This window comes from Copadichromis virginalis, linkage group LG7 (genome assembly GCF_057382275.1).
Source record: "Copadichromis virginalis isolate Kocher_CV1m ecotype Utaka linkage group LG7, C_Virginalis_male_GT1.1, whole genome shotgun sequence".
Classification (NCBI taxonomy): domain Eukaryota; kingdom Metazoa; phylum Chordata; class Actinopteri; order Cichliformes; family Cichlidae; genus Copadichromis; species Copadichromis virginalis.
In genome coordinates, this window is record NC_140624.1 from 10,401,550 (window position 1) to 10,420,969 (window position 19,420).

The 19,420-nt window shown below is 39.8% G+C and overlaps 1 protein-coding gene across 1 annotated transcript; it reads left to right on the top strand.

Annotated features, from left to right (window-relative positions):
- The first annotated feature begins 6,396 nt into the window (after positions 1-6,396).
- Positions 6,397-13,841, top strand: lrrc4.2 (leucine rich repeat containing 4.2). The gene is made up of 2 exons (XM_085461653.1): positions 6,397-7,853; positions 8,006-13,841. Exon 2 carries the CDS (start codon positions 8,127-8,129, stop codon positions 10,119-10,121), a length of 1,995 nt encoding a protein of 664 aa, XP_085317779.1. The 5' UTR covers positions 6,397-7,853; positions 8,006-8,126; the 3' UTR covers positions 10,122-13,841.
- The last annotated feature ends 5,579 nt before the right edge of the window (positions 13,842-19,420 follow it).

The window sequence follows — 19,420 nt, forward strand, 5'->3', positions numbered from 1 at the left end:
CAACCAGACAAAACATTTGCTGCAATAAACCAAACAAACAACAACAAACAAAAATATTAATTTAAACTACAGTTTAGTGTTGTTAAATGTGAAGCAGCACAGTCACAATGAACTTTTAACAAATATATTCCTGCCATTAAATTCAGTATGAGCATAGGATTTTTTAAAAACCAGAACATCTTAGTTTCATGATTTCACACTGTGTAACATTTATATTGTACTATTTAAAAATAAATAAATAAATAAGGGAAGAGATATGTTTACCCTGTTTATAAATCATTAAGAGTTTGAGTGCAAATGTTTTATTTTTATCTTTTATTTTTGCACAACAGCCAGTTGACTAAAGTGGGCACCAAAATCATCAAAAGTATTTGAATTTTTTTCTTTTACATTTTGTTGCATTTTCCCAATAGTACTGCTGACTTAACAACATAAACTATGCCTGCTGTAGAACCCATTGCAAACAAATTACCAGTATCATCTATTGGAAGTAGGCATAGAAATTCATAAATTTATAGAGAGCCACAAAACCACTAAACCATATTGTAAACTTTGTTGTATAAAATTGGCTTAAATGTTATTTTTAAATAGTGTTTTTTTAAACTAACTTAAACATAATCATACATGCCAGCAGCAACAGCATTAGAAAAACATGACCCGTCTCATATTTAGGATTCAATGTTTTGAAAGAAACACACTCTATATTTTATTTAATTGTATCTCTGTTTGTAGATTTCCCTTTCACAATCCTTAGTGAATGAAAAGGGACCACATACAGTTGTTAAAGACTCCTATCAATATTTGAACAGCAGTAGCTGCAAGTTGTCCTGCCTGTGGGACTCCTGGGCTCCTCAGCTCCATAGCATGTAACTTATTATCTAGTTTTCTTATCTTACCTAGTAAGGTCTCCCACCAATCTCTAAATGAAAAAACGTATTTGTTTCCACTTAAAATAAATTGTCCTTTGGATAATTGTAGAATCTACTGTAAAATATATAAGGGCCTTGAGGCAACTGTTGTTGTGATTTGGCGCTGTATAAATAAAACTGAACTGAACTGAACTGAATTGAATAATACAGTCAAGAATAAATATAACTCACATTTAGCCATAAGACTGTTCATTTGCCTTTTGAGAGAGTTCACAAATAGGCATCAATATATGTTGATCATCTTGCATTCCTCCAGCCTTGTTCCTCTTTCCGTGGTGTCGAATCACTGAGTGAATTCAGCCCACAGTGTGGGAATCGGTATATCCTGGTGTGAGTCAACTCTCCTCAGACTGTGGGTCGATGGTGCTGACTGAGCCAGGACAGCTAATAAATCACCTCCTGCTGTCCTAAAATGGTGGGGTTGTGATTGGGAAGGGGAAGGGAGCCGTGAGCAAGGGTTAATGAATACAGGCCACATCGATCTGCTTCCACCGGCCTTCTCTCTCACACCATCCACTGCTCTACTCTCAGGCCAAATGCTGCTCCAGCACTTTTATGACCTGCCACACTAAGCACGGGCTGAGTTGCGAGGAATACACAGAGGTAGGAAACATCGAGCACTAGTAAAATGCAACGGTAATGGTTAATACCATCAGCTAATTACAAGTTTTAGCTCAGGTGGTAGCTGTAATTACTAAATGAGGTAAAGCTGTGTGGTTCAAAAAGTTACATAAAAAGTTAAAGCAAAGAATATTTGAATATGCATGAGTATGCCAGGTTCCAAATAATGAAAAGCATGCAAACCTTTGTGCAGACACCTATGAACTCTCTAATTTGTTATCAGTTTGCTGTGACTGTGCGACTATGCTAAGTCAAAATGTTGAATATGCTGGCCATGTGAACAATAACCAAAGTAACTGCATAACATCCTGTGTCTGCACATGTCTGTGTTAGTGTCTGAAGCCTTAGTGACCGGTGGTGACTGAGGTAGTGTTAGCGTTAGCGACTTGCAGTAGCACAATTTGCATCAGCCTATCAGAGTTTTTAGCAACAGCAAATCTGTTTGGTGCTTGACCTGGGGTTCAGCTCACAATGACTGTCTCCATCTTTTAACCCTGCAAAAGGAGCAACTGTTACCAGTCATCATCTTTCAGTCCACATAGTTAAGGGCCTTTTATAGTCTGGTAAGAGCAGCAGAGTTAATGAAGTGACAGCATTGCTACAGATGACTTGAAGCACATTCAGAGTCGCCTAGTGTCATAACTTGAACCTTTGGTGTTGTTCGGAGAACCCTCATAGACTGATTGGGCACTACATTTACACTAAGTCACAAAGACTTATGCATCAATAATTAACGTTATTCAACAACCAGTTTGTCCACTGGGATGATAGCAAGTTGCTTGTTCAGTACTGACCTGACACATTGTTGTCATTCTGTTATATGACACCCAGCTTTTAGGCCAACACATATTTGCACATTACTCTTATCTGTGTCTTGCACTGCCCAAGACATTTCATGGACTGTATTCCTTGTTCTGAGACTTTCTGCAGTACTGAGTCTTGTCTGTCTTTAAACCTCGTAAATAGCTTTTTTCTCTTTGGGGTAATACGGGCCAGAATATTGCTCCTCTTTTCCATGCAATGACTGATTGTAACTGGGTGGAGTTTAAACTTTGACAGATCTTGCATGAGAAGAGGGATTGGCCCTGTGCATTTTTTTGTAATTCAGGGACTACCTCAACAAATATTTAAGAAAGATCTCTGACACAGCTTTAGAAACCATACATGTATGGCCAGCTGTGACTGAACACATCAGAGGATAGCTTTGTGTTTCTGATTACTGTACATTCTAGTAATGTTTCCTGCGTGTTTCTATGTTTGCTTCAGTAAGCAAAAGCATATTTTTTAATCAAAGGTTTTCCATGTAGTGCTGATATTACCATAAGGGGATGATTTGTTATGGATATGCTCAGAGTTGTTTAGCTCTCTTCTCAAGATTCCTTATTTTTAATTCTTTGAAGATTTCTTTTGAAAATGAGATTTTAATCTCTATGAGACTTTTGAATTGGATAAATAAAGGATAAACAGAACAGAAACAGAAAAAAACAGCAAGTGGTCCTTAAGCGGATATGCAAAATAAAATGTCTAACAGTATATGTTAGTAGTAGGTTTAAAATATAAGGCTACTGACTGGCCTGCATTAAGAAAAAGAGCCTACAAAATAACAGAATAATGAAGGCAATAATGACAGTGCATGACAAAAGAGATCAATACATCTGTGATCAGTGGGGAAATAGTTTCTGATTTACACACATATTTGCCTCATTAGCCACTCATGTCATTAATAACTATGAGCCAAAACAGCTTAACAACTCATAGCTGAAGTAAATTATCTTGGAAAAATGGTGCATGTCCAAACCTGATATAACTTTGACAGTTATTGACCAGTCACTTATTATATGTGTGTTGGACATAATATAAATGTGCAGTGCAAAGACCTGAAAAACTTTGACAAGAGCCAAATTATTAAGGAATGGGTGCAAGCACCTCAGTGACAGCACATTTTGCAGGGAGCTCCCAGTCAGCAGTGGCGAGAACTGTTTACACTAACAGAGATCTAAAAGGAGCTCAGCCCTGAACCAATGACAATGTGTTGGAAAATGTGCTGGGCTTTTCACAAATTGCTGTGTCTCAAACTCCCAACTTCCAGATTATAAAGGCCCTGCTGCTTATCCAATGGTGCCAGAAACTACAGAGCTCCTGCAGATGTATATTAGGTGTTGGCAGTTGTAGTATTTCTGGTGTGCACATTGTCAAAAACAAAACACAGACTCTTTACTTAACTCATTCCTGTATAACAGACCCTATTATTTATTTTAGGGTCTAAAATGTCTCTAAAAATATTCACAAGCTCTTATTTGAAGGATAATAATTAAATAGATAACAATTTTTTAAAGGGGTTGGGGTTAAAATGTAATTATGTTCTAACAGAGTAAGTTACAGCTAACTACACTTTCATCAGACTGCGTACGATGCACTGCACACTGTATTTTTATTTGCAGATGGCAGTTAATTCTGGACCCAATTTCACATATTCATAGGAATGTATTCAGCAACTGTGAATGACGTTAGCCTAAAAATATGAAACAATATAAACAGATTAAAAAAAAGAAAAGAAAAAAACAGACAGATGACAAGAGAACCATAATGACATCAGGACACAACATCATATATTCAGTGTCCTAACTGACCTTTCTCTGGCCTCTTTAATAGCATTAACACAGCAGTTAAAACCATGGCCATCAATTATCTGACCATCCTTGTTTGCACCATCCTTAACAAATAGTTTATAATTTCCGCATGCCACTCAACATACTCTTCCTCTCTCTCTATTTCTTTTTCACCTCCAAAGTTCGTTTTAAATCACAACATCTAATGGGAATAGAACAGGCGCATGAGCTGCATTTGGCACATTGTTGAAATTCTCTTCCAAGCTACCTGGCTTGTTACCTCTAGAAACACAGATGCGAGTGAGTGTTTTTTTTCAGCCTTTGTTTTTTATCTGTTATTCCAGTCTTCTCAAAGTCATTCTTTGATGCATAAAACAAAGTGAGATATAAGTTTCATTTATTCCCTTTGTTGCTCATGCAGTGGTTTTACTCCTAAATATTGTAGGGCGATGAAGGACAGACATGATGGTTAAGTTGATGGCATTGGCCTCACTCCTTACAATTTTGTGATGATAAAAATATAACAAATATATATATATATATATATATATATATATATATATATATATATATATATATATATATATATATATATATATATAACACAAAAATAAGAAATGACATACAATGTGCATACATTTTGTTGCTGACATGTACATAGCAGTGATTTGCTTAACAGTGTAAAGCAAATCACTGTAAGACCCATACCCATGCATACTGTATCCATGTGCTTTCAGTTTTCTGAAATGGAGCAGATAATTGTTTTTTGCTTATGACACGAAGAATTAGGATAAAACTGTTGAAATTGAAATGGATCCACTCTTTACTATTTTATTAATAACTATCCAAAAGATAAAGCTGAGCATTATCATTTATTTAGTGTGATATTTTATTTATGTTTACATATGTTAAACAGGGGACCACATATAAACACAAACATTAAACCTTTGGTATATTTATGTAAATTACAGCTTACATCCATTTAATTTATTTATGATTTTTTTCCTCATTATGGTTTAATACATGCGCAAGTTTGTCAACAGCATCTTAACGCAATAAAATGTTGCGTTTATTTTCATAAATTGGAATTGACTGTACCTTTTTGCAGGTATGGTGCCCAACAGCAATGTGCATGTGTAAGGATGGGGAGGAAGAGAGAGGATGTGGTCATTAACCAAAGGCAGTGAGGGAGATTCCTTCTCCTGCATTCAAATGATGCTTAATCCAACACTATCAACACGCCTCTCGTACCTCCTACTCCTCACTCATAATCCTCATCTTTCTTTTGCTCCTGCTCTTGTGCCATTTTTCTTAGGAGACTACAGTGCAGTACTTTCCCTCATCCGTCTCCCTCATTCTTCTTCTCTATCCCTATTTATCTCATTTCTTTCCTCTTTCTATTGGCTCCTTTCCCCTATTTCACCAAGGACATGAATATATCTCCTCCTACCCAGCCCCCCCCCCCCCCCCCCCCCCCCCCCCCGTCTCCCGGTAAGTCTCTTTTCCTTCTATCTGTCTGTCTTTCTCTCATCATTCCCAGAGATAACTGCATGCAAGCGCTTTCATCTTTCTCCTCCCTGAAGAGAAGACTGCCCAGCCGACAGAGAAGCATGGTCAGCGTTTCAGTCCTTTATGATGTCACAACCCCCCCGATCCAATACCCTCACTTCCAAAACACCCACACACATAATACGTCCACACAAGTGACACAATAAGAAAGTCAAACCCATCATAAGAAAACAACTCTGTTTATTTCCCCCTTATGGCATCAATAACAAGTGAGGAAAACACTCCTAAAACTGTGCTTTACAAGACGGACAGCTGCATCTCCACTGGAAAACTCTGGTTTCGCTGATGAGACAGAGATAGAGAGAGAACTAAAGAAACTCTAAAGTTAACCTAGAAAGTCTGACCATTTGTCTCTAAATCATAGATCGGAATGCATTTTTCATTTTTAACAACTGGTTGTGAAGAGCTGTGTCTAGACAGATGGCAGGAGAAGGGACGACTGGCACAGGTAAAGTGATCCAGAGAGCGAGAGAGAAGAAGGATGGTGAGGGACAGAGCATGTGAGAAACTCTGACACAGAAAGAGAGAAAGAAAGAAAGAAAGGAGAAAATGGTTATTGTGAAGGGAGGGAGATGGGGGAGGAGGGGAGGTTGTATGTGTTAATACACAGGAACACTGCATCAAACCAATGCACTGCTCTGAGGCTGGCTGAGCAGCTATGAGGAGTGCGTCAGCAGTACATTCACGTTCCCACTGAAGGACAAAGGGAGGGGGCAGAGCGAGCATCTTAGCTGCCTGCAACACCGACACACATCGAAGGGGGGGAATAGAGAAAAAAGAGAGATTGGAGAATAAACAAGAAGAGGAGATGTGGATTAGAATGCTGCTCCTGCTGTTTCTCTGACGGTGGGCTGCCTGTTAGAGCGCTCGCGTGCCTCTCCATCTCTCTCTCTCGCTCTCTCTCTCTCTCACACACACACTCACACACACACTCTCCTTCGCACACTCTATCTTTTTCTTGCTCTTGATCTGTCAGTGGTTCTCTCATTCATTCTCTTTCGGGCTCTCTTTCCCCTCTCTTTCTCTCTCTCTCTTCTACTCTGGCTACTGCAGTAGTCCACCAGCCAGCCGCAAGTCTGACAGCCACACACATGGCTAACTGCCACAACTTACTACCTCAGTCCTGGAGAAAAAACTAACAAAAAAGCAAGCAGAAGACCACTGCAGGACGCAGCCTGGGGGACAAAGAGCAAGCGGAGAGAAGGATCCTCAACACCATTCTCTGCTTATGGATACAGATACGGAGCCCACTTCCACACACATCCTTCAAGCGTAATCCTCTCTGCATTCTCTCATTGCAGAAGAGGACAAGAGTGCTTTCTCTCTCTTCCGACAGCCTTTTGCGAAGCTCCAACAGTGCAGCGTATCCTCTTCTACACCCCCCACACAGCGCCACCATCTCTCCCACCACCCCCACCCCCCCTCCCCCCAGGAGGAATAGACGGATTACTGCTAGCTGTGCACACAGCAGCCTGCAGCTGCTCTGACCAGGGCCAGCCCAACATTGGGAGGAAGCAAGAGGAACACAGAGGAGGAGAGGAGAGGAGAGGGGGATGACTGTGCCGGGAGTTCTTTAGCCTTTTTCTGTCTCTCAGTCTCTGTCACAACAGGGCTAATCAGCGACCGACAAGCCCTTGGCAAAGTCACAGTGAGGGAGGTCTCTCACCCAAACAGGCGACCAGCCGGACGAGCCAACACATGTATCAGGACCTGACAGAACTGAGGATTTTTATTCATTTCACTTGGTCACTTCTTCTCTCCTCTTCTGTCGTGTTTAACTGCGTTATGGATCGTTGTGATTTATCTATAGTGCAGCTGCATTTTGGAGTCTGCTGCCTGGCAGAGGGACAGTTGGTGGGGGCAGAAGGAATCTGGGCACCTGCTAAGCCTTCATGGCCTTACTGCTGTCTGTGAGTGTTTTCCATGCTGCTCTCAGTCTTTAATATCAGGAGCCATTTTGTACCCTTGGCTAATAGAGGGCCACACTACTTTCTTAAAAAAGGAAAAAGAAGAAACCATCTATCTCATGCCATTCTGTGGAAAGGAATTACACATGAATGCTGTATGTGACTGTTGTGCTTAACATTTGGAAAGAGGCAAAAAGGAGGACTTTCAAACTAATGAGGTACGTCACTGAGACTGTTACTCAACCTATTTCTTACATTGCTGCATTGCTTTTCTTCTGTTTCTTCTCTTGTATTAATCTCTCTCACTCTCTCTCCTTATCTGTCCTCCTTTTTTTCCCCTTCATTCCCTCACAAAACAATTTTGATGCAGCATCTCCCTGCACTGTCGATGGAACTTTGGAGCCTTGAGTTGCTCCAGCCAGGCTAGGGTGGTCTGTCATTTGGTGTGTGCCATATCCCCCCACCATGCAGAATAATGAGCCCTCCACACCATGAGTCCTCTGGGCCAGGTTAGTGTGCAGCCTACCTGGAATGCAGCCCTGCTCGCCGTGCTTTCCCTCATGGTGCCTGCCTTCACTATGTGCCAGTCCACAGGCCCTGAGTTCGGCTCAGCTAAGCCACAGAACTGTCCAGGTGTGTGCTCCTGCACTAACCAGCTCAGCAAGGTGGTGTGTACCCGCAGAGGGCTGATTAGGGTTCCTCCTAACATCCCAGCCAACACCAGGTACCTGAACCTAATGGAAAACAGCATAGAAACCATACAGGCAGATACATTTAGACACCTGCATCACTTGGAGGTACTACAGTTGGGCAGGAATGCTATCAGGCAGATTGAAGTGGGGGCCTTCAATGGTCTAACCAGTCTCAACACCCTGGAGCTGTTCGACAACAGACTGACAGTCATACCTAGTGGAGCTTTTGAATATCTATCAAAGCTTAGAGAATTGTGGCTTAGAAACAATCCCATTGAGAGCATCCCCTCTTACGCCTTTAATCGTGTCCCCTCACTCATGAGACTGGACCTGGGAGAGCTGAGGAAGTTGGAGTACATCTCAGATGGCGCTTTCGAGGGCCTTCACAACCTGAAGTACCTGAACCTGGGGATGTGCAATCTGAGGGAGTTTCCCAATCTTTCACCACTGGTGGGATTGGAGGAGTTGGAGATATCAGAGAATGTTTTCCCTGAACTGAAGCCTGGAGCATTCCGTGGCCTCAAGAATTTACGTAAACTATGGATTATGAACTCTGCCATTACTATGATTGAAAGGAATGCATTTGATGACATCACAGCCTTGGTGGAGCTTAATTTAGCCCACAATAACCTGTCGTCTCTCCCCCATAACCTCTTCACCCCCCTGCAGTATCTGGTGGAGCTACATCTTCATCACAACCCATGGCGATGTGACTGTGATGTAGTGTGGCTCTCTTGGTGGCTCAGAGAATACATTCCCACAAATTCCACCTGCTGTGGACGCTGCCACACTCCAGTCCACATGAGAGGACGCTACCTGGTGGAAGTTGATCAAACAACCTTTCAGTGTTCAGCACCATTCATACTTGATGCTCCAAGAGATCTTAACATTTCAGCAGCGAGGGTGGCAGAGCTTAAGTGTCGCACAGCTGCCATGAGCTCAGTACGATGGCTTCTCCCTAATGGAACTGTTTTGACCCATGGCTCGGCTCATCCAAGAATATCTGTCCTTAATGATGGAACGCTTAATTTCTCCAATGTTCTCCCATCAGATACAGGTGTTTACACTTGCATGGTGAGCAACATGGCAGGAAATTCCAACGCCTCGGCCTACCTAAACGTCAGCAATGCTGAACTCAATACATCTAATCTGTCCTACTTTACCACTGTAACGGTGGAAGTTTTGGCGCCTACAGTGGAGGAGACCCCTAAACCCAAGCCCACTGTCCCTGCATCACCGTCTGTATTTCAACCTGTCTTTATCTCCACACCTACTGTGCTATTTCAAAACACTCAGACTCCAAGGCAGGTATCAATTCCCACTGCCAGAGTCCCTAGTGAGCCAGCTGCCAGCCTGGATGAGGTGATGAAAACCACCAAAATCATTATTGGGTGTTTTGTTGCTGTTACCTTGCTGGCAGCTGCCATGTTAATAGCGTTCTATAAGTTGCGCAAGAGGCATCAACAGAGAAGCACCGTGGCAGCAGCCAGGACCATAGAAATCATACAGATGGAGGAAGAAGTTCCTCCTGTTCCACCGCCCACATCTGGATCTAGTGGCTCTGATGACACAGGTTTAGTACTGCCTACACTGGTGGAACACAACAGCAACACCTTTAAGCCTGGGTATGTGTCCTCCTCATCCCGCCAGGGCGGTTACGGTGCCCATTGGACTCAGAACAACTCTCTTCACCGCTCTGTTAGACAGCATCACAGCCACATCAGCACCATTGCTGATCCCTATGTCATTAAGACTACTCATGGCAAGGACAAGGTTCAAGAGACCCAAATCTGAGTAACGCTCCCTATGGATTTATGTCTGACTCTGTCCGAACCTCTCCCCTCATCTCTGCTCACCAGTCCATGCAATAGAATGCACAAAGAACAGAACGGTAACTTTCTTTTGTACAGAAGTGCAAAACAGAGACATTTTTTGTTTCTTGTACATGCCTATACATAAGTATATAAATATGAAAAAAATAAATAAATATATATAAATAAAACTACCGTCAGGCAGTGGTGAGACATGCAAATTATATTAGAAAAGAAAGTAATTTGAAACTATTTTCTAATAACTGGTGACTTCTATTTAAAAAATGGATAATTAATTGCTTTTTTTTTTAAATGAAAAAAGGAAAGTTGTGATGTCTAGCATAGGAAAAGAGGCATTTAGTTTGTTTTCGACCATATTTAGGAGGCAGTAAGAAGCTCTTTGCAAAGGCACCAGTTTCTAAATCCAGCCCCAAATGGAAGCTCCAGTTTTAACTGTGCCAAATATTATATGCAATAAAATGGTATTTCCAAACTAAGGAGTTTAAAAACACACAAAGCAAATTCTAGATAGATACAAACATTTGTCCAATAGCAGCATAATGGCACAGATAGATTGTGCTGTTCAGTAGCTATCAGCCAAATGCTTTTGGACTGCAGTGAAATTCTGCAGCTAAGGTTTAACCCTCTGTTCGCTGGAGTTCAGCTGCGTTTATTTGACAGTGCCAGTGCTTCTTAGTTGTAGCGTATCTAAACATGTTTATTTAGTGTGCACATGATTCCCCTCTGGTTTAACTGGCAAATGTGGAATGCAGGCTAATAACAGTTGTTGCAAATATGTTGTTCTGTTATTGTTTGCATTTTGTATTATTTTTTTCCCTTAGGTTTTGACATGCTTCTTATTGGCTTGTGTAGTGTTTAGGGCTAATTTAGTAATGCATTACAGCAGTTGCCTGACTTGTCTCCGCAAGGGCTCATTCCGATGCTAATTTTTCAAAGGAACAGACATGTGGTGAAGTGATACAGGGCTTTGCTGACCATTCTGCTTTTGGAGAAAACAAAGAGGGTTGAGTTAAAACAAAATGAATGTCTGATGATACCGGGACTTTTCCATGGACTACATCGAAAAATTACTTTGTGTTTCTTTTTCTTTTAATGTTTTATTTTTAGCAACACTATTTTTATGGAGAGACAAAGGAGGCTATGAAAAATAAAATCTTTGGTTTGTATTTCTCTAATCAGAAACACTTTCATCTAATGTTTTTCTTTTCTTCTCTCCGAAAATATTTCCATTTGTGTGTAAGTTGTTTAATCGTAAAGGCTGGAGGTAGTATTGTAAATCGTATCTTAGCCAACACCCCCATCTTACGGTCCTATGCATTTACTTAGTGTCTGCATGAATGGGTCTTTAAGTAACTGGTGTACAATGCTGCATTATACCCCACAGTGGGGCTCTATGCAGGTCAGATAGGCTGTTGGTCTTTGATGCCTCAGCTTAGTTCTTAACATTGATTTCTCAGTGACTGTGAAGGGAAAAAATACATGTATCCCACAGTTCTACGGTTTGTGGGTTTCTTTTCCTTACGCATTCATCCGCAGGTCATACCTCTTACCTGAATGTGTCATTTATGGAACAAAGAGAAATATATTGGGGGTTTTAATGATATGAGTCCAACATTATTTTTCTTCAGCAAAACAAGTATTGCATTCCAAATGCAGTCTCAATATATCACTTAAAAATGAGAAAGCAGGCATATTTTTAGTTTAGTTTTTGTTTTTTTTTCTTTTTGCAGATGCTGTATGTGTCAGTGCATTTCTGAGCAATCTGGTCTTGACATCACGCAGCTAAAAGGCCAGCTACCATAAATAAGCGTGGGCAGTCTGTGGTGACTGAAACGGCTTACCCATGATGTTATACTGTTGCTCTTCATACAAACACTCATCAGTCCTCCTTATTTCATACTGATTTTGACAGATGCTGTTCGACCCTCCACATTTCTGGTCATTTCAGACTTTTATGTTGCAGTGAAAAAGTGCTCCTGCTGAGACTATTTAGGGATGAAGAGGAAATTAAAGTATGACCCTTTTGATAATTATGGTACATGTTGAGTTGACAGGAACACCAATGCTTCATTTTAAAGCTCCAGGCCAGCCATCCAAGACACTTAATAATTGGTTTTAAAGGTACTGGGTGATGTAATATATAGATACTTAATTTACTATGACATTTACACTAACGTGACTGCATTACAGTTTGTTTCTGGTGCAGTAAAAGAAAACAGGAACAACAGCTATGCATGGTTTGAAATATAGGTTGATTGAGGGTGAGTTTTCTAAGGATAAACTCTTGTAAAAGGAAAATTTTTGAATTATACATATTGTTGCCTCTCATCCAAAGTCGAGCCTTTAGCCCCCTGTGACCCTGAAATGGATAAGCGGTTAAGAAAATGGATGTATGTAAACAATGCTGTACAATATGTTGCAGGTGTTGATTAAATACCTCCAAATTTTTGAAGGTTTTCTAAATTCTCAATGGACAGTGAGGTGCTTGTGTTTTCTGGCAGCACACCTGACAGTGTCCAGGTAAGGAAGGGCCTCAATAAGCAGATGCAACTCAACTGTTTCTTCAGTTTCCTCAAGAAAATGCAAGGATGATCGACTACTGAATATTCAGGTGCCAAACAGAATGTGGTGGCTGTTTTTTTGCGCTGGCAAAACAGAGTGTTCTTGGTTGTTAGAGTATGTGTGGGTTGAAAAAGAGCAGACTCTTATTATTTTCCCCCAGCACAGCATGGTTCTTTGGCCGTGCTTGCATCTTCATAAGAGGCTACTGGCTGTTTGCAACGCCTTTAATGTGCCTGATAACCAGGCACATATAAACATTGACAACTACTTCCTTTCTTCTTCTTTTCTTCCTCCTCCGTCTCTTCAGTGTTAAGAGCAAAAGCAGAGGAAAGTCAGAAATCAACTTAGTACTATCAACTATTCAGTCAGTTTGCTTCCCTCTTGCTGTTTTTGTTTTTGCTGTATGCCGCCTTGTTGTAAATAAGATAGGAAGATGGCGTGCCATAACTGCTGCCATCTCTGACTGTTTTTCAATTAGTGATTCAGTATGAAATAGATCGTGTTTGAAGGTTTATAGGCTCATCTGTTTGGTACACTGATTTGCATACGTCATTTGAACCCATTTGCTTTTTCCTTCTTTTTTATTTACTAAAAGGTTAATGATAAAGTCAAATATATGATTACTTTTTTTTAAGGAAGCAGCGTGTCACTAGCTCTTGTTCTTGCTTTACACTTTGCAGGATATGGAGGTAAGTAAAAATAATCTGTAACTTGCCACCATATGGGTGGATCTTATTCCAACTTGATAAGATCTGCAGAGAAACAACTAAAAGGCTAGGATACGGCTCTATAAGGCTGAGGGTTTGTTTGAAACATGTCCTTGAGCCCATAGATCCATATCTGTTGATGAAGTCTCTTGCAGAAAAAAAGTGTTGGTCAGGTGGCAGAAATGCTGCCACAGTCTCTCCATTGACTGATGCCTTTTTGTGCCCACAGAGGGATTGTAATGACCCTTAGAAGTGAGAAATTGTCAGGACTCATCCTTCTCTCAACACTTGATTTATCATACTGCAAAGCTTTGGCCTGTGTCTTTGTTTTTTTTGTTTTTTTGTTTTTAACTAGGGCAGAATGTGCACAAATTCAAAAGATTAAAAAATGTAAGGGAATTAATAACCTTGAATCACATTGTCAAAATAATATGTACAATGTTTTGCAATTTCACTGGCTATTGGTTTTGGATCGAGGAAAAATGAATACTGTTAATACATCAAAGAGAAAATGTAAATGCGAGAGAAGACACAGCAGCTTATATACATATAACCAGATAAATCTACAGTTAGTTGACAAATAAAAGGCCAGTGCAAAAGTTTGATTTTCGTTTTTTTTTAGTTTTGCTAGATTGTATTTTGTGTTGCTGCAATTTTCCCACCAATTACTTTTTATGATTAAGCAAAGTACCGCAGGTACATTAAGCTAAGCCAATCATAAACTATATTTTCTGATTCAACTGCCAAGAAATTGTTGAAATTGTTGATGAGCCCTCATACCTCCACTAAATGAAAATCTGAATGTCTTCCACAAGGATATGTGGATCTGGATTATTTTATTTCATATTAATGTATTTTCTTAGAACATCAAGATGTCCCAGATTTTGCCTTAATTTTATATATGTTTTGCATATCAAACAAAATTTCTAATTGACCCCATCTCACCTTACATTTGTGAATCATATTCCATATACTTAAGTTTTTGATGGTTTCTAATTCCTCAACGATGCTGTGTACACCAGGTGAGTGGCCTTCTTCTTTGAAATAATGAAATAATGCTCTCAGTTTTACTACACCACTATGAACAAAGTATGCCAGGTTTCTCCTATGCAGTAGAAAAGATGCGAGACTTCATCAGGACATTCACTCAGTGTTGGTCTGATTCAATGAAGAACATTAACATGTAAAGCCCTTGTGATATGTATACGTATACTAAATACGATTCCACAAAAAGGAAATAAAAAATAAAACATAAGGTAAGGTGTCACTACAATTATATTGCCTCAAAGTAGAGACGCAGTTTGCATCCTACTGAACTGCACTGCATTGTATAAGTCAGTGTCACTGGAATGTAGGCCACGGTACTCTCTTTGAACCACTGCAACTCAGGACAAGGGATGGCAACTGGAGGTTGTTCCTGAAGGTTTAATTCTCTGTCAGTCCATCTGACACTCTTTATTTTTTCCGAGGGGTGTATGTGTCTGTGTGTAAGTGCCTGTGTATGTGTGTGTGTGTTTTCAGTGTCTTCTAGAGTCTGTCATGTTATTTTAATCCCTCTCATTCATGACTATGAAGGTAAAAGTGGAACTCATGCATGATATACTGACAAGCAATGTATGCTAACAGGGAATCCTAAAGCAAGCAATAATGCTAAAAAAAAAGTCATATTTGTGGACAGGCTATATTACATTCTACAGAAATGTAGATACTATAAGTAAAGATTTGGAGGATACAGTTTGGACACCATTTGACTGATTTAATCAAGGTGTGACTTTTATGTCTGCCACAGAAAATAGCAAAGTGTATATTACAGGTATTTTTCACAGATCCCATCTCTCTCTGAAAAAGAAACAAAAACAATTACATCTACAAATACAGAAGATCTTCTGATATCACAAATAGAAAGCAAAATACCCGACATGTGTACCCCTAATCTTCTTTATTCACCACCAACTGACCCACACATGATGTGTGTGATTGTATTTGTTTATGAGAGTATTACAAACAGTTATCTAGACCACACCGTACATTATGATTACCTGATTTAGGGCTTAAAATAACTGCTTTAGGTAAATTTCCTCTGGGGGTGACTACATAGCACTGAAGGAAGAACTGGGCTGTTACACAGTTACTCAGGGATTAAGTAAAATTAAAAGAAGAATGTTTACATTTGAGATTACATCTCAAATTGAGCCCTCACAATACACTGAGATTTCAGGTAATACAAAGCTAAATCCCTTTTGTCAGCTGGTCCTAAGACTTACTGATCAAATAACTATATACCGTTCAACTTCAAACCAAGACTGCATTCTAACCCCTAATCCAAAGTTGTTGTTTTTTTATCTGAAGCATCAAATAAACTCAGGACGAAGCTGGGAGATTCAAGTAGGGACACTATCTGCAGTGGCCCTTACTCACATCTATGATGTGTTCTCCCTGCTGAAGAGGAAGAAAGAAAGAAAGAAAAGTGGACTGGAGTTAAAACTCTGTGGTGTTGCTAGGTCAAAGACAGTTTTATGTACAATCCACATGAATCAGAAATTTGCGTTATCACAATGTAGAAAAGATGTTAACCATCAGATCAAAGAGTCTGTATCCCTGCACAAGAGGTAGAGACAAAGCTGTATTTCCCCCTTAAGATGACAAATAGTATTAACAGCATACCTTCACGCAAAAAGGAGGACACAAGTCAAAGCAATAAAAAACGATTATGTCAAAATAAAATATTACATATTTAAAACTCACACACATACTAACAGAGATTTGTCTTTCTTTTCATTCATGTTCTTTTCATTTTAATGTGGTTATTAATTTTATTTTACTTAATGTGTTTTTCTCTTTCCCTCCTTAGTTTTTAATTGCATCATCCTTCAAGCTATGGCAGTATTGTCCACATGACGTTCACACCAGAAAGAACATAATGAACTGAGTTGAGAAAAACACAATGTGATAGTCCGAGCAAGACAGAGAGAGCAACAGAGAGATTTTGGAGAAAGTTCAGGTGGTACAGACTTTTTGAGCTGCACCAAAGCCAAAACGCCACTGAAACACTATCTATTTGAGCTTATAGGTTCATCAACAGACTCACTGTCACATCTTCACAGCTCAGCAACAGTTCTGGCAGTTGCATAGATTCAGTTGGCTTTTTTTTTTCTTCTTTAAACTTGACTTCCGCCTCTTTTCTCTTTCATTCTATCGACCCTGCCAATAACATCCAAGGCCCCAGGGTTGCTATGGTTTCCCTGGATTCCAGTGCAATGGTGATTGGCTGTTGAGGAAATTGTGGTAGACATGGAGCTGTGTGAATAGGGAGCTTACTGTGACCCTGACAGAACGCACTGTATTCATATTTACTTTGAGGACCTTGGTTAAACAGCCACTCGAAATAAAGCTCAATGGGCCTACTCACTGGCTGGTATGTGCTGAGTTCATGTTGTGGCAGATAGAGGAGAATGATGTGAAAAAGGAAAAAAAAAATATTTATAATGTTTTTTACAAATCGCAAAAGCAGAGCTCTACAATTCATTCTTATGTGACACACGATGGAAGGAAGCAATTTACCAATTTTTTTTTTACAATTTAACAAAGCAATGACATTTACAGTAAAAATGCAACAAAAAACACTATAATAAAGTACAGATGTTTTCTGTACTATCTTAATAACTAAGAAAACATACTGCAATATGTGCCAGCAAAAATGGGATGTATGAGACTCAAGAATATTAAATTGCAGACAATAGCTGAAAGAGGAAAACAAAGATCTCTTTGTTAATACAGTCAAGAGTGGAATACAGCAACACACTGTAACCTGTGTTTCTAAAAGTTGGATCTCGGTAGTGCATAGGATGTGAATGTGCATACTACTATGTACTCCTGCTAAATTCTCTAAATTGTAAATTGTCATGGGAAATTGATAACGAAAAATTGCACTGTGCTTGTGCTGTGTGTTCTAAGTGTGTTATATCAATACTGGATGTTGAATGCATTGAATCTAAACCATCTAAGATGTAGGATGAGGAATGTGTGAAAGTGACATGAGGCAGCACTCTAAATAAACTGAGGCACACCGATTTTGACTCACGCTGTAATAACACAAACTCTAAATATGTAAAAAAAAAAAAAGCAGCGGGCCAAATTGCTGGTACTGCTCCTTGGAATATTATTTATTTAAATATTAGTTATTTTTTGTGTATATAATGTGGGAATTATTTATTTATTTATTACTTACATTGTAAAGTAGCTCCTGACTCAAGGACCACTTACTATTTTACGCGTATTCCTCAGTAGATACCACAGTGAGTGGCGGGACACTGGTAACCACAATAATCTCATTCACCTGTAAGCATAATTACATGTAGCATAGCCCATATGGGTGCATCAGACATACAAAGATGGCTGCTAATTAGTAACCTACAAATAAATACTTGGTCAGTCTGTTAGTACATATATAACAAGTCATACTGTAGGTGAGGTAGCTGTATTGAAAATGCTAAGAAAGGAATCAACAAAACAAATGGTCAGGATGTCCAGTTCAACTGGTCAAATTAGATAAGGAGCCTTGGAGAAAGCCACCAGTTGCAGTCAAAGTAGCCTATACACTCAGCCACTTTGTTAAGTACACCTTAACAAAGTAGTTCTCAGGTTGTACCTCCCTTTGCCTTCAGAAGTGGCTTAATTCTTTATAGCATAGATTCCACAGGGTGCTGAAAACATTCCTCAGAGAGTTTGTTCATTATTGACACGATAGAAACACAAAGTTGCTGCAGGTAGTCAGCTGCACATCCACAATACATTCAGACTGAGATCTGGTGACTGTGAGATTATCGGATTTTTGTGACAAGCTGGAAGCAGCCCTCAGAAGATGGGTGCATTGTGGTGATAAAGAAATAGAATTGGTCAGCAACAATACTTGTGTAGGCCGTAGCATCCAAAGTGTTTCATGAAAAGATGTCCTGCATCACCACCAGCCTGCACCACCTAGCACCACCGCCAGCCTGAAACACTGATATAATCTTTATGCTTTCAGGTTGTTTCCACCTATCATCCAGATGTTGTAGCAGAGATCATGACTGATCAGACCCAACTACAGTTTTCCAGTGTTCTGCTGTCCAATTTCACTTAGCCTGTGGGAATGGTAGCCTCAGTTTCCTGTTCTTAGCTGACAGGAGTGGCACCCGGCATAGTCTTCTGTTGCTGTTGCTGATCTGCTTCAAACTGAATAAGTTGTGCATTCATAGATGCTCCTCTGCATACCTCGGCTGTAACAAGCGGTTATTTGAGTTGCTGCTGCCTTCCTATCAGCACAAAGCACTCTGACCATCCTTCTCTGACTTTTTGCATCAACAAGGCATTTTTGCCCACATAACTCCTGCTCACTGAATATTTCCTACTTTTGGATCAGTCTCTTTAAACCCTAGTTTAAAGAGACCCTGGTTTGTGCAGGAAAATCCCAGTAGATCAGCAGTTTCTGAAATACTAAGACCAGCCCAGCTGGCACGAACAATAATGCCATATTAAATCATCTTTCTTCTCATCCTGATATTTAGCTTAAACTGAGCATATCTACATGACAAAGTTGCTGCCATGTGATTGGCTGATTAGAAGAGAACTTGAGCAGCTGTAATTAACAAAGTAGTTGTTGAGTATATACAGTGCACAGCTTAACCGTCGGCCTCTGTCAAGCTCAAATAATTGAGTTATGAAAAAAAGAAAACGGATAAAAATACCCACCAACTTTTCATGAAGTTTAGAATTACCTGTAGAGACCAAAACCATGTATTTCTATTTGTACTAGACCAGGGGTCTGCATGCAGTGATGCAACTTGACCTTAATATTAGCATTGTTATTAGTTATATTAGTTTTATTATTAGGATTATTATTAGTAGTAGTAGTAGTAGTAGTTGTAGTGGCAACCCACCCTGAGCATCATTAGTGATATCACAGTCAAAACTTATTTAAGTATGGATGTATGAAATAAACAGCACTTAAACT

Coding starts and splice junctions, on each gene's coding strand:
- lrrc4.2 (XM_085461653.1), top strand. CDS start 8,127: ATGAGTCCTCTGGGCCAGGTTAGTGTGCAGCCTACCTGGAATGCAGCC.